We start from the raw sequence: 14642 nt of genomic DNA, 5'->3' as shown, positions 1-14642 counted from the left end.
ATATTGGCCTTCAGAATATGTGAAAAATGTACTCCAGACAAAGACGTGTTCAAAATGGTAAATGAAAAGACAATAAATTAAAGTCTTTTATATATTGACTAAGCACCTTTTAAGATTTGGATATTAGGAAATGTATTTCAAATTTTCATGCTGTCATTTTTATTACTTACTCATCAACTACCACTTTCTGAAACCATATCCAAAATTAAAGCCTAATCTGTATGGGAAAATGAAGCTTCTTCACAACTGCTTTTAAAGTTGGATGACTGCCATGGAAAATGCAGTCAAAAATAAAGAACACAGAAGGAAACATACTTTAGGCAAGGAGAAGAACCGAGGCGGGTACAAGGAAGACTCCCAGATAAAGTTTATTGCTCCAAGGACTGCCTATATCTTTCTCATTAAATGTGACTGGGTAAGTAGCAGAAATAATCCTGGTAACATGGATCAGAATGCAAGGTTCCCACTTTTTAGGTGAATTACAGCAGTATTTACAATTACATTCTGAATAAAGAAAACCTTGCTTTTATTAATTGAAAATATATTTTTACCACCTCATTACAACACTTCACCAACAGAATGAAATTTTTTTGTGTAAGTTTGTTAGTAACTTTTTTCTGTGTAATCATTACAAAGTCACTCCTGAAGTTTTCCAATTACAGTTTTTGAAAGACTGAAATTTCATCATTCAGCACAGCGAGGGGGGAAGGACTGGAGAGGTGGAGGCAACAGGACAGGATAACAGTGGCGGTGCAGAAGGAAACCTGTCTTTCCCTTTGGGTGCAGGTTGGCTTTGTAACATGTCCCATATTGTCCACCAGCTCTTCATTCAAAGCAATATGACTGAAGCATAGAGTAATGACCAAATCTCAAGCCCATCTCCTTGACTTTCTCCCTTCAACAGGCTACTTCCCAATTTAAATAGCCAAGACAAAGTCTTTGCACCGCTCCAGATCTCACCCTGGTTTGCTCTGTGCATCCCTACATTAGACAGCTGGTGAAACTCTTACTACCTTTTCTTCTGTTAAAAACTTCCATCACTGGTGATGGAAGTTTTTGAGGGAACCTACAGACAGTCATCTGAGGTCACTCTATTGCCAAGCTGGAAGGAATCTCCTTCCAAACACTTTCAATCTGACAGACTAAAATAACTGATTTTCCAGCTCATAGGGTGAATCAAACTTTTCTTTTTTTGTTTTTAATGTTGGATTGATCAAAAAGAAATTCAGTTCAGAATTTCTGCCCAACGAATCAATAATGATTTCAAGCACTCAGCTGTGATCCAAATGATGTTTCACTAGTGTATAAATTAGAACAGCTTCAAAAGGAGAGGCTGAGATGCTCGTCCTATGGTGCTCTATAGCTTCACAGTAACAGTGTTCTTCTGAGGGGTCAGAAACTTCAATTCAAATCTCTGTATTGAATTACGCACAGAGAGGACTTAAATACAGATTTCATGCGTGCCGGAAAATCTTCTTGCAGAACGTTGTTCATGCTTATCTCAAAAGTTAATTGAAAAGGCCGTACATTTAATACTGCTGGGGATTACCGACTGTGGACTAAGCCTACCCAGTTTTGGAATTACTTCTGGAAGACACAACAGGGCAAGATAACTGCCTATGGTGCCTCTTCCAAATTGTAAGACCCCATTTTTATTTATTTATTTATTTATTAAAAAATCCCAACAAAACTATTTTCCAAATTTGACCTGATTTAAGAAATTTCATGTATGCTAATACTACACTGCAATGGGTGGTGGAGTAAAATATTTAGGTAAAAAGATGCCCTAGTTACAATCCCTTGATAGATTCTTTTTTTTTTTTTTTTTATTAAACCATAGTATATTTCTGCAATCCATTCTCAAATAAAACCTTTCCTAACAGAAATATTGCTTCTAAAAGAACAAGTAGTAATTTTAGGATCTGATTTTAGAATTCAAGTCAAATATTTCTGGAAGAAATGCTATTTCTATAACTTTCAATTTGTGAGTATAATTTAATTTTTGACAACTGTCAAAAGTTGACATTCTAAAGCAATTTCATTCTTCCCTGCTATAGAGTCACGATAGTAATAAAATCTTCAAGAAAGACAATATAAATAAATATAGTATGAAAAAGGAAAAATCATCTAATATATTCATTTATATTATTTTTCAAACATATATCACTGTGCTTTTTTAAAATCTGTGTCAAACTGTCATATTTGGGCAATATATCAAACACCAACTACCCTTTATAACAAACATTTCTGGGAGACGGAAGTCATAAATTTAAAGTAACACAAGCTTAAAAAATATATTGAAAAGTGAAATGAAGACTAGAAAAGCTCCAGCAAGGGCTGTAACAGAAATAAATCTATTGAAAATAGTGCAGAGAAAAAGCCCAGGCTCTGTCAGCTGGCTTCACCAAGAACCAGGATCATCATCAGTTCAAGACCTCCTCAACTGCCTGGATCATTAAGGACGTGTATAGAAAATCACCTTTATGCATTTCATTTTTCTCTATTTTTAGCTTCTTGATCAAGGATACAGGGTTCATTACGGGATGCAGGGGAAGAACATTTTACGACTGCACAAGACTTGCAACGTGATGTTTAGAGGAGGAACCGAAGGTGAGTAAAAGGAAGGACTGAGATGATCTGGGGAGGAACAAGCGTGGAAAAATGGAGGCATAAGAGGAGAAGGAGAAGACACTTGGTGCTGTTGGGTTTGTTTCATAGAATCATAGAATGGTTTGGGTTGGAAGGGATCTTTAAAGGTCATCTAGTCCAACCCCCTGTAATGAGCAGGGACATCTTCAACTCGATCAGGTTGCTCAGAGCCCCGTCCAGCCTGACCTTGAATGTTCCCAGGGATGGGGCATCGACCACCTCTCTGGGCAACCTGTGCCAGGGTTTCATAGAATCATAGAACAGTGAGTGCCAAGTGTCTGATGTGTGTGGTCAGCTGTATACATATGTATATATAAGCTGTATATGCGTGTTTGTGTGCATGTGCCTACCGGGAATATACGCTTAGCCTCATTACTGCTTGGATCAGGGAGCTGCAGCAGATTCACTGCTGGGTTTGGGAACCCCTGACACTACTTATCTGTTTAACAAGTCTTTGAGATTCTGTACAATGTCTCCTTTTTCATCAGAAGCATTTTAGATCATTTTAGAAAAGGAACTTTAATGTCTTTCAGAAACTAAATTCTCTGAGAGCTAAAAGATAATTAATGGATTTGAAAAGGCTTTGAAAGTGCTAGCATTAGACTATTTGCATGGAATGACATTTAGCATGCTGTATTTCTTAGGATGAGCACTGCAAACATGAATAACAATTGAAGTTGCTTCCGAACATAACAAGCAATTCAAAATAGATTATAAATATTTTTGAATAACAAGACAGAGTTTTCAGGCCCCAGCTTCAGTGATTTGCTGAATATAAGACCTCACATCTTCACACTTCAAGCTTTCTGTTGGACAGGCATCAGCCATCGGCAAGATGGGCAAAAAGCAACCTGCAGACTCCCTTATCATAGATACTATTATCAAAACAGATAATATGCTTATTATACACACAGTTTCTTTCAAAAGTGCAAACCAAGATTCATTCTCCCATTAAGCAGCATTGACCACAAGCCTCACTGTATCTTTCGAAATTAATAGAAAGCCTAGTTTGTCTAAAACAACTGCTTTTCAGTATTTTTTTTCTACACACACACTTTTTCCTCTATCAAGAACTAGCAAACAGTAACTTCTTTAAGCAAAAAAAAGAAGTTCTCATATACTTCAGTGAAAAGTATTATGAATAAACATAGGAAGAACGCACATTTAAGTGAAAAGATTAGATTTTTTCTTTTCTAAAAAAAGATTCCTCTAGCCCCTAACCCAGGTACAAAACAATAGCTTAGGTTATGTAGACAAATTTTAAGTGATAAAATATTAGTATAGGTTTTTTGGGGTTTTTTTAAAGAATCTACTATTCTTCCTTTACACTTGCCAGATTCAAACCCAACATCCTACAGTTCTTTCATTCAACTCAGACTTTGGGAATAATGCTCATCTGGAAAGACTCATAAAAATGCCAAAAAAGCCCTGAAGTAATCAGTGGTAAGTTATTTCAGTAAGAGATACCTTTACATATATTCAATTGCAGATCAACCCTTCATTTTGAAACCTGTCACTGGGACTCAGAGTTGAAAACAGATGCACAAATCAGACAATACTTCATCATTTGCTTTCTTTATAAAAATAATTTCCTCCTTTCCTACATCAAGTGATAGTTATATTGTGACAAGTCTTTTAATGGCTTCTAAGGAAACATCCTCATGAAGTAATTCTACTTTCATACACTTTAGAAAAAATGCTGAAGAACTAGCAGAGAGACAGAGAGCAAGCCTACATCCATTAGTTGAATGCTCATTAACCAAAAGAACCAAAGTGTGATGTATTCAGCTAAGGTTTTTTTTACATTTTAAATGTAGCTTTAAGGGTTACACCCAAACTATTCCACGAAAGCTTTTAGATACTAATCAGTACAAACTCTTTTTTTTTCTTTTTTCTTTTTTTTTTTTTAAAAAAAAAACAGTCAAAAGGACAGCAGAGAAAATAGATCGGGTAAATCAGGGCTCCTGGAAAGTCTGTTGCAGCTGACTCTGCTAAGCAAGTACATCCAAGGCATCAGTGTAACTTGCTACATGAGATGTTCAGACCCTGGACTTATATTAAGAGATGCTTACTAGAAATGCTTTCAGTTTGAGAAAGGAAGGAAATTTAGGGGAAAAAGGGACAGAATGGCTAAAAAAAGTACAGTCAGAAGGATGGGCTAACAGAATAGCGTGAAGTAGGTATCCAGGGTCAGAGAAGGATTCAGATAGGAGTGTAAGCTACTGGTAGAGAAAGCAAAGACAACAAACAAGGTATGTTGAGTCTTTAAAGTAAAGGGGAGGGGGGAGAGATCAAGAAAAATACATTGGATTTTTTTTTTTTCTACTTTACATTACGAAACCATGACTGAACATGAGAGACAAGGAGAAGGACCTTATGTGACTACAGAACAAGGGTATGAGAAGGAGACAGAAGTAAGAAGGGTTAACAGAGAATGGGAGATCTAAAGAGACCATGAGACAGGGGAAATTTCAGACCCTGAACTGCAAAGAAGACAAAATAAGTGTATGACCACATGAAGGTAGCAAAGACAAGGAGAGGGAAACAGAGGAGGAGTATAGAGGAGAGCAGCACAGACTCCTTGGGAAACAGAGATGGCTGCAGTGTTTTAATGTATTTAAAAAAGAAAACTGATTGGATTAGAGGGCAGAAAACAAAAATCTAAAGAGAGTGGAAAAGTTTTAAGGAAGGCAAAATCCAAGCAGGGATTTTCTGCTTCAGTTGGGAAAGTCAAGACCTCCAGGCAGCAAGTCTTAAAGACATGGGCTAACATGGCTCTGCGAGGACTGGGTTTTAGGAAAGAACTGTTGATCTAACAAGCTGTAACTGAAACAAAAAATTGTACAATCAGGAAAGGTCTCCTAAAATACAAATTGCCAGCTGAACTGGGGTACTGTTTTAAGACCCAAAGAATGTTGTGAGTTTGGCTAAGAGCTTGGCAGTCTCCGGGAACACAAACTGAGACAGTTGTAAGTGACAGTGTATGTGACATTACAACTATCAGGACAGAATCTGTCTCTCTCCATGTCATACTGCGGTCATTGAAATCAGAAGAGCTTAAATAGCATTATAAATTATTATAAAAGCAACCGGCATCTCGTGTATATATATTTTGGAGTTTGCTCCCACCACCTGAGATGTGCAGATTCCCTGCTTTTCTCCCAAGGTAACTGAAGACACGAGGGAACAGTAAGGAAGATAACCTTTCACAGGGTTTAGTTTAATACCTTCATTTAGAATGTTTTAAAAACTAGGTAGCTAAAAGCATTAAAGCATTAAAAATATTACTTTTTAGTGTGTTCCATCACAGAGAAAAAAAGTAACCAAGAAAGTTAAAGTCACTTTTGTGTGTCAGATGTTGATACACACTTTCAAGCTTATTAGCAGTCATGGAGTACATGGCTCATATTCTTTTTATACAACATGGATAAATCTGCATGAACAAAAAATTAAGTCTACCTCAAGTTTACAATGTCTTTAAACACAAAAACCATCAACAGCTATTTTCTGTCCCTTGATTTAAGTATAAGTTTCAGATGATGGTGTGAAGTTGTATCTACCCTGCTTGAAAAGCAAAAATTTAAAACACAACAACCAGCTGCTAGACTAAATCATGTTTTTAATGGAAGTTTTAGCTATATACCAGAAAACTTCTAGGAAAATTCTATTAGAATCAGGCAGTCACTGAGCACATACCTACAAGATAGATGTTGCTTAAGTCATTTAATAGATAGAATAAATTTACATAGATATAAGCTATTTCTTTGTCTTGCTTTCCTTGGCACCCTAGACAGTTTGTTAATAAATTTAATCAGACCTGAGCCCAATGGACCAGCAGTTCTTTGTAGATTTTTGTGTGAATCACAACCTGAATGTCGCCTCCACAGGGAATTTCCTTCTGTAATGATCAATAAGGGACCAGTTTCATTTACACACCTATGCTATGAGAACATATGCATCTGTTCCCCTCCCCACAATGTATTTCTTATTTCTGAGTTCTTCTTCACTACCCTGCATTTCTCAAGCTTTGTATTTTGAAGGCTTAGGGTTATTGTAATCAAAACAATATACAAAACTCTCACTCCTCCCAAAACTTCAATATGCAGAAGACTGTCTGCTTTCCCTCGCCTCTAATGTGAGATGACATGAACGACAAACATCAGCATTTCCTAGGTCTCATTTGTCCCCCATCTGGGAGGTCTTTTACACAATTCTAAAAGCAGGGGAATAAATACCCATACAGGAACGTATTCAATGGCATAGCAATTGGATACTTTCACTAAGATGGGTTTGAACTATACGGCCAAAGTATTCCTATTATGGAATTACTACAGGATACATACATATGCATACATACATACACAGTTATGAGACTTACGCATAAAATATTTACTCCTTTCCATAAAATTGTGTGTGGAAAAAAACAACCCACATTAAAAATCTATCTTCTTATTTTTTTCTTTTTTTTTTTTTAGAACTCAACTTTGTAAATCAAAACTGTTGATCAGCAGAGTTTTGTACAGCTATCCAAATATAATTTACCCTTCCACATTATTAAAGTAACAAGCACCTTAAAGCTATATATTCTTTGCATTCACATTAATTCCAAAGTATTTTGCAAATGATACAGTACATTCTTTTCGTACCTACCAATGGAAAGCAGCTCTCTCCAGGATGAATTGCAACAACTGTCTATAATAGTATATAACAGTATACAGCAATATAGGGCAGGAAATGAGGAGCACACCAGAGCCAGCTGTAACTGCAGGAGACATTTTTCGTTTGACGGTGTAATTATCCAAGCTGGAATTTTGCCAGAAAATCAACTAGCAATACTCTGGCAAAACACAGCTTCAGTTCATTAATCCAGCTCTTTATGTCACTGAGCTAAACATATCATTTCACATTGCACCAAGGCTGGTCTAGTTTACGCGGTTCGTGTGTGCTAATCATGGTGTTTGGTGTCTCCTGCTCTCCTAATTATGAACTCATGTAGTACAGACCCAAAAAAAGGTGCTCCACTTTTCTGACAGACTTTTTTCTAGCCTGCAGTGTTGGCAAAAGATGAATGCCTGTATTATTCTGCGTAATGCTGTTTAAGATCTTTTCTCCTCTCTGCTTCCTGCATTGTTTTTTGTTGTGTTTTTTTAATACAGATTAAAAAAAAAAAAGAATAAAAGGCTTATTATCAATTAAAAAGTCAGAAATTCAGTCAAGAAGGAAATCAAAACTCTCCAAAGCAAATCCTCTCAGATACCTCTAGCTTTACAAAGCAAAGATCTACAAAGAAATCACTGTTGACTAATACAAAGCTCTAATGATAAAGATAATAAGAAGCTCTGATATCATGCTAATAAACATGGTATATTTGCCTAGATCAGAGACCATGAAACAGTTTAGGTTGATGACTCTAACTCAGTAGAAGGCTCCTTGGGTAAAGCTAGCAAAACTGAGTCAGCCTCGCAGCCTCAAAGGGGAAGAGCTATAAATTCAGAGGGAACAAGGGCACTCGCGTCAGTGCTGAAGACATTGTACTAGAATTTGACATAACACGAAAGAAGTAAAGTAAGCAGCAGGAAACTGAAGTAGTTGAGAAATGAAACTGCATGCCAGAACAACCAGGTATCAGCATCAAAATTCTAAAAAAATAGCCCAAAAACCCAACAACAACAACCACCCACCCAAAAACCAAAAAACCCACCTCCAACCCCAAACCACCAGAATACTGGCATAACACTGTACATAGAGTATACAGCAAATACTTGACTTATTCTGATGTACTGGCAGTTGAATATTTAAAAAAAAAAAAAAAAACAAAACACACAGGAACAGGAAAACAGTGAAACCAAATATACATACAGTGGATAGGAGGAAGAAATAGCCTAAGGATAGAAGAGACTGGAATATTCACTAATCAGTGTTTACATATACAGGATTTTAACACTGCCTGTTCATGCAATCATTTGAGTCCAATTTTCATGAACTGAAAAAAACACCGTATGAGTGCTGGGGGACTAACTCACTGAAAATAAGTATTTTATACCTAAATGCTTTAGACTCCTTTTGAAATCTCAGTTGGAGATCTGTCACTCTTGTTCTAAAACCCAAGACTGATGATACTGGCAGATGGTATCTTCAGATTATAGGATTTACAATGGAAAAAAACCTGAAAGGTGCTTAATTCTGCTGCAATAAAGATAACTACAATCAAAGTCAATAAAAACGGAAAGTTTTATTATGGGCACATATTGAAAACATATTTTTCCCCTACCACACATGCAAATTTGAAAGCATCTGATATACACTTTACCTTTTGAAGGAAAATTGTCAGATGACATCCATGATGTCATGGATATCCATGATATTATTAAAATTTCAAAGCCTTATTTGAAAGCAGTTTTCTTATAATACCTATTTAAACTTGAAATATTAAATTGTGCAAAACCAGGATTATTTCTGACAGTAAAGAAAATGTTATTATCCCACGCCTGAGTCCCATGCTCAACTAGGCAATTTTTTGTAACACTACGCGTATCAAAACTTGCAGTTTAAACTATGCAGTATGCAAACCAATGTTAACATTTATCTTATTATCACCAACACCCAGGAAAAAAATGTTTTAATATTGATATTACCTGTATCTTTTTAGACATGACAATCTTTGTATATATTTCAAAGTATACTTGAAACCATAAGTAATTCTCTGTTGCTGTATTATTTGGTTGATAATTGTTAGATTGTTCAGAAACATGTGCACCATAATCCTAATTCTACATTTGCATCCATAGGCTTTAAACCACTGCTCAAATTTATCAAAGTGAAAAATCATGCCATTTTGTTACACAGCAGAATAAAAAGGAAATTGAAAATTAACCAATAAGCTTTGGCACCGAGCAGCATGGCTGCTAAGTAATATTTGAGTTCACTATTTGGTGACAGAACAGCTAAAAGAAAAAAAAACAAAAACCAACACACACTTTTTTACCAAAGTTAGAACATTTTTTATACTCATTGCCATTCAAGAATGTATAGCTATTTTAATACTTATATGCCATATTACAGATGTCCGGTAATACAGGACATAGTTTTAATTACATTATCAGAGCAGCTGATACACTTGTTTCGGAAGAAATCTTGAAAAGCATCAAATAAAGCCATTACCCCGTTAAGCATTTTGTTCCCCCTACCTTGTTTGCGTACATCCTCTACAGCAGCAACCAATTCCTCCTTGAGATCCTGGCTCTCTTTAGCAATTTGGTCTCCTTTTTCTAAGAAGTTTTGAGTGGCCTGCTCTACTGAAGCAGCCAACACATGAGCCTTCTTAGAGCGCCCTTTCTTTTTGCCAGATGGTCCCTTATTGCTTGTGTTAACAAGCGTTGTTACCTTTGGGAAAGAAAAACAAGTTTTTGTCAGTTTGGACGTGATTCTTCAAGTATTAACAGCACAATAGATGGCCATCTAATTCAATACCCCCACTATTTTCTTTAGCCTTGAAATGATGTAATGGTCACATGTATTGAATAAATAAAATTTAAAGTTTAAAATGCAAAGCATGGCAGCACATACCTCAGAAAAGGTTTTTCCTTTTTACCTCAATTTAGTCTGGGCTAAGCAAATCACAGTCAAGCAGTGAAGGAGAAAAAGATAAGAAACAGGTATGGAAGGGCACTGGTGCTAAAGCATCATTTTTGTCACTGTTTTTCATTTTGAAAAAATGAATAAGCCGATAAAATGAAAACCTAACACATGTGGGTCAGAAACCATTCAAAAAGCAATCACCCCTTGAGATAAATACTGTCAGTTACATTCAAGTGGTGACAAAAACATTGTGGCTGTTTCCCAGACATGAAGGAATGAATAGCTCCTGCTGTAAAGATTATACAGGTTAAAACTATTCAGTTTAGTATTGCTCCAGTATATTTATAACATATTGACATAGGGAAATGATCCCCCTTTCTCCCCAGTATTGAAAAAGAAAGAAAATCTGCTTCCATGTTTGTAGAAACTCCTAAAGGAATTCTTTATTGAGCTGTCGATAAACTGATTAGAAACTTTAACCACAGAGCTTAACAATACAGCACAGTGCATACCACAGCTTTTTGCTGGACCAAAAAAAATCTTGTATCACTCTAACAGTAAAAGGCTGCCTTTCTGTAAAACAAGAATACTGAATCAGATATCATCAGGTGTTAAACACATGAAAAAAGAGCCATGGATCCATAACGCTCAGGGATGTAATTCACCCTAACCAGGATACAAACCAGGGCAGCTGAAGTGATGTATTGGTGTGCTAACCCAGAAATTCACTGTAAGAAAATAAAAACCTTTGCAATAAAGACAGTGCACTACAAAGCAAAAGATTTTAAAACAAGTGTAAAAATTCACTGTCGTCCCACCCTGTTACAAGAAGCGTGACAAAGTGGTTGGTACAGCTGTGACCAAAGAGACTTGTGTCATGCTGTTTGTGCAGTGGTTTTTTGCTCTTTGAGCTAGGTTTCTTTTTTTTCAAATCACATCTAAAAACTATAGACTATAGAAGAAAAAAAAAAAGAAAAAAAAGGAAAAAAAAAGATATTATCAGGGCTTGAAAACAGCATACTCATATGCATGGATGTATTGGGTAAAAAACAATGTATTCTAGAGCCTTTTTCAGGAAGGAGTCTGCCTGGCTAAAAGAATGTAATATTCTTCCATCTTATGTTTTTTTCCACTATTTATATTCAGAAATAATATTTTCTTTATTAGTTTTCCCTTGAAATTATTCTTCATGACATTTTCTGAAGATCCTTTTGTGGTTGAACATTGTCTATTTAAGGATTTTAGAATTTCATAAATAAACTAGGCTACCTCCGTAACCTAACTCAGGTTTAGCAAATGGAATGAATTTGTCCAGCACATTATAAGGATGACTAAGAAAAGCTTTCACATACAGCAAGCAATAAAATTGGTTAAGCACATGCTGAAATTCACATAGGAGACCCGAAGATGAAGATAATAAGGTTGGAACTTGATCTTAATTATTTGGACTTATGAAAGAAACCAGAACTAGACTGTCAGAATAGTTCAGATAGTAGGGAGAAGAAAAAAATTGGAAGTAAAGAAAAGGTGGTCAATAAATTAAGTCAAATCAGATTATTTCATAGATCTCTCTATTAGGCAGATGCAGGGGTCAATAGCTAAAAAAAAAAAAGCTTGAAATAGCAGAAACACACAGAAGTTGTAGCTGGCACAAGAACTGCTGAAATCCTGTGAAGACATGGAAATTAGATGGATTGCAGACTTCTTTTGGTACCTTAAGTTTGCCATTAAAAATCATCAAAATCACTGTTACTGGATTGTAAGTCTGCAAGTCTGTTCCTTCTGTGCATGATTCAACTATCAGGTGGATTCTTTTCAGCTAATTTTACCTACAAATAAGTTACACATCTATTGTCAGATCACCTAGAAGTACTGAACTAATGCAGTCGATGAATGGGAACAGATACCACAGCTGTTGTAGAATACAATAAATTTGTGCCTAGGTACAGTCAATAAGACATCATTGACAAGAAAGGGAACCTAGAAAATCAGACTGAGAACAAGCAAATACATATTAGATTGCTAAATTAAGTGATATAAATCCTAAATAAATATTTTACCATGATAATCTCCAAAATCTTTTGGTGGTATATATAAATATGTTATTAGATAGATATAGAGTGAGTGTGTCTGTGGGTGTGTTCTTTACCAAAATGTTTCTACGTGTTGGATTTACTACTGCAACAATAGTCTCAGCAGAACTAACAAACCGTTTTACATACAGCCCTCATAACACAACAATTATCTCCAGGCAATTTTAAATAAAACGTACTGAGATAAAAAAATAAATAACCTGATTTAATTTACACAAACTGCGTTGAGTGACAAGAGAGGCCTTCCTCCTAAAAGTCCTAAACTAAGTATGAGGTAAGTCCTGCAAAAATCCATTTCTTGAATGGGTAAGCATGTAATATGCAAAGGAAAAATAGTAATTGGTTGAAAATACATAGATTTTAATTATGTCAGTTTTGTTTAATGGGAGCTGGCTGGTCATCAGTTATCACCGTTTGTTGTTTTTTTTTCAAGGAAGCATAAAGACAAACACAAAATTCACATTTTCTTACACACTCAGAGTGAAGTGCAGGAGTCTTTAACCCAGACTATGGAGAGTGCTTTGCTGAATTCCCAAAAAGGGACTAGTTAGGAGATGGGCACCTCATGCAGCAAGCTCTGAGGTGGCTGCAAGGGCACACCACAGGTGCAATTAAATCAAGAAATGACAAATCAATATTGATCTATTTTGGCCCCTATATTGGGAGCTTTTTCTCTATACCTGTAATAAAATCAAGGAGTTTTCAAAATAACTTAATAGTATACTTTTACAACAGAAATAGACAAAAAAAATATAACTGTATCCATTTAAAAAAGACAAAGGAACCCTTTTGGGGGAAAGGAAGAAAGTCGAGAGTGGTTTATATTTAAAGAAAGTATGCTCACAGCAAATACTTGTTTCAGCTTTAAATAGTACTCTTTTTAGCACAATGGTATCTAATTATGGACACCTGCAGAAAAGCAAACAATTCTAAACCACCATAAAACAACACGGAAAGTTTATCAGAACTTCCCAAAACATATAGAAATCAGTATAAATTAAAGTATTTCATAACATTTTCTTTAATGCTCTTTTAACATAAGACAATTGCTTCGTCCTATGCAGAGTAATATGCAGAAATACACAAAAACCACTTAAAGCTCCATGTGTGTCTATCAGTGCTCAAAATCTTCTCAGTAAAGAATCTCTGTCAGAGTCTGTGGCAGATCCTAGAGATCAAGAGGAACCAGCGCTGGCATAAAACCGTTGCTAATGCACTGAGCTGCTACAAGCCCAGAAGTAGCACAACGCCTAGGAAATTCCTAATTGCCACAGAAGACGGAGACTTTTGCTATCACTTCTTATAACAGACATGTAGAAAACAGCATCCCCAAAGTAAATCATCTTTTTCAAAAGGAAATGCTGGTGTATTCCTCTTGATCCCCATTCCCTCATAAAAGTTTTGCTGCTGCTTTTTTTTTTTATGTTGGTTTTTTTTTTCCCTAGCATTAAAAAAAAAAAAAATTAAAAAATTTAAACGCCTCTACCATGTCAAAAGCTCAGCTTCAAATCTAATCATGAAATCATATGCGTGCTATCAAGAGAGCACAAATTCACAAATGGTGCTAGAGACATTGTTTGCCAATGTACCTCAATGATTTGTAAATATGAAGCAAAGGCTTATAAATTTTAAACAATGGAGATATACAAACATGAAATACATGAATAGTAACAACTCCCTACTATCTAAACAACAGCATTCAGATGCTAGGAATTTTTTTATTTTATTTTATTTTGCTTATAAAGAGGTGACCTGGCACCTACAGCTAAGATCATTCACAAAAACATGAAGGACAAATCTTGAGTGTAACTGGACTCTCAGATCAGTTTTATATATATTTAAATTCCACTGAATACAATAAGAAGAAAGTGAATGAATGTCTCTCGTAACTACGCTGGTTACTATTCGTGAAATAGTTTTCTTTTCCTGGCCTGTAGATATTTTTAATTTCATTCTGCAATCTAAGATTAGTACAATAATTAGGCCATACTGGGGACACTCCTTCTATCTGGAAATATTCATGGGCTCATATGAAACCCTAGTAGCTTGCTTTTTTGTTTCTAAATATTTAAAACAGATTTAAAGGCAAATGGAGACATTGTAGTTCCTGATTTTTTTGACAGAATCCACTTAAATAATTAAAATGACTGGTAACAGGACAATTGTCTTTTTCTCTTACACTCTAGGGTAGGAAAACATCAGCAGGAACAGTTAGATTTTTTACATTAATATTAAAAAAAAATAATAATCAACTTAAATGTTTGGAACTTTAAGATAAATCTAAAATGTTTTTTCTGTGAAAACAAATTTCTTCAGAAGAAA

At 35.5% G+C, this 14642-nt stretch overlaps 1 protein-coding gene across 3 annotated transcripts in view; it reads right to left on the bottom strand.

Moving 5' to 3' along the window:
- The window catches only part of CTNNA2 (catenin alpha 2), a 559270-nt gene that overhangs the window by 403046 nt on the left and 141582 nt on the right, over positions 1 to 14642 (bottom strand). For all 3 annotated transcript variants that reach the window (XM_075047974.1, XM_075048065.1, XM_075047894.1), the window contains exon 3: positions 9837 to 10032. In XM_075047974.1, coding sequence (XP_074904075.1) covers positions 9837 to 10032 — 196 coding nt within the window. The remainder of the gene's footprint in view (positions 1 to 9836; positions 10033 to 14642) is intronic.

Source organism: Buteo buteo, chromosome 1 (genome assembly GCF_964188355.1).
Source record: "Buteo buteo chromosome 1, bButBut1.hap1.1, whole genome shotgun sequence".
Classification (NCBI taxonomy): Eukaryota; Metazoa; Chordata; class Aves; order Accipitriformes; family Accipitridae; genus Buteo; species Buteo buteo.
Note: the sequence above shows the minus strand (reverse complement) of the source record. Positions and strands in the feature narration are given on the sequence as shown.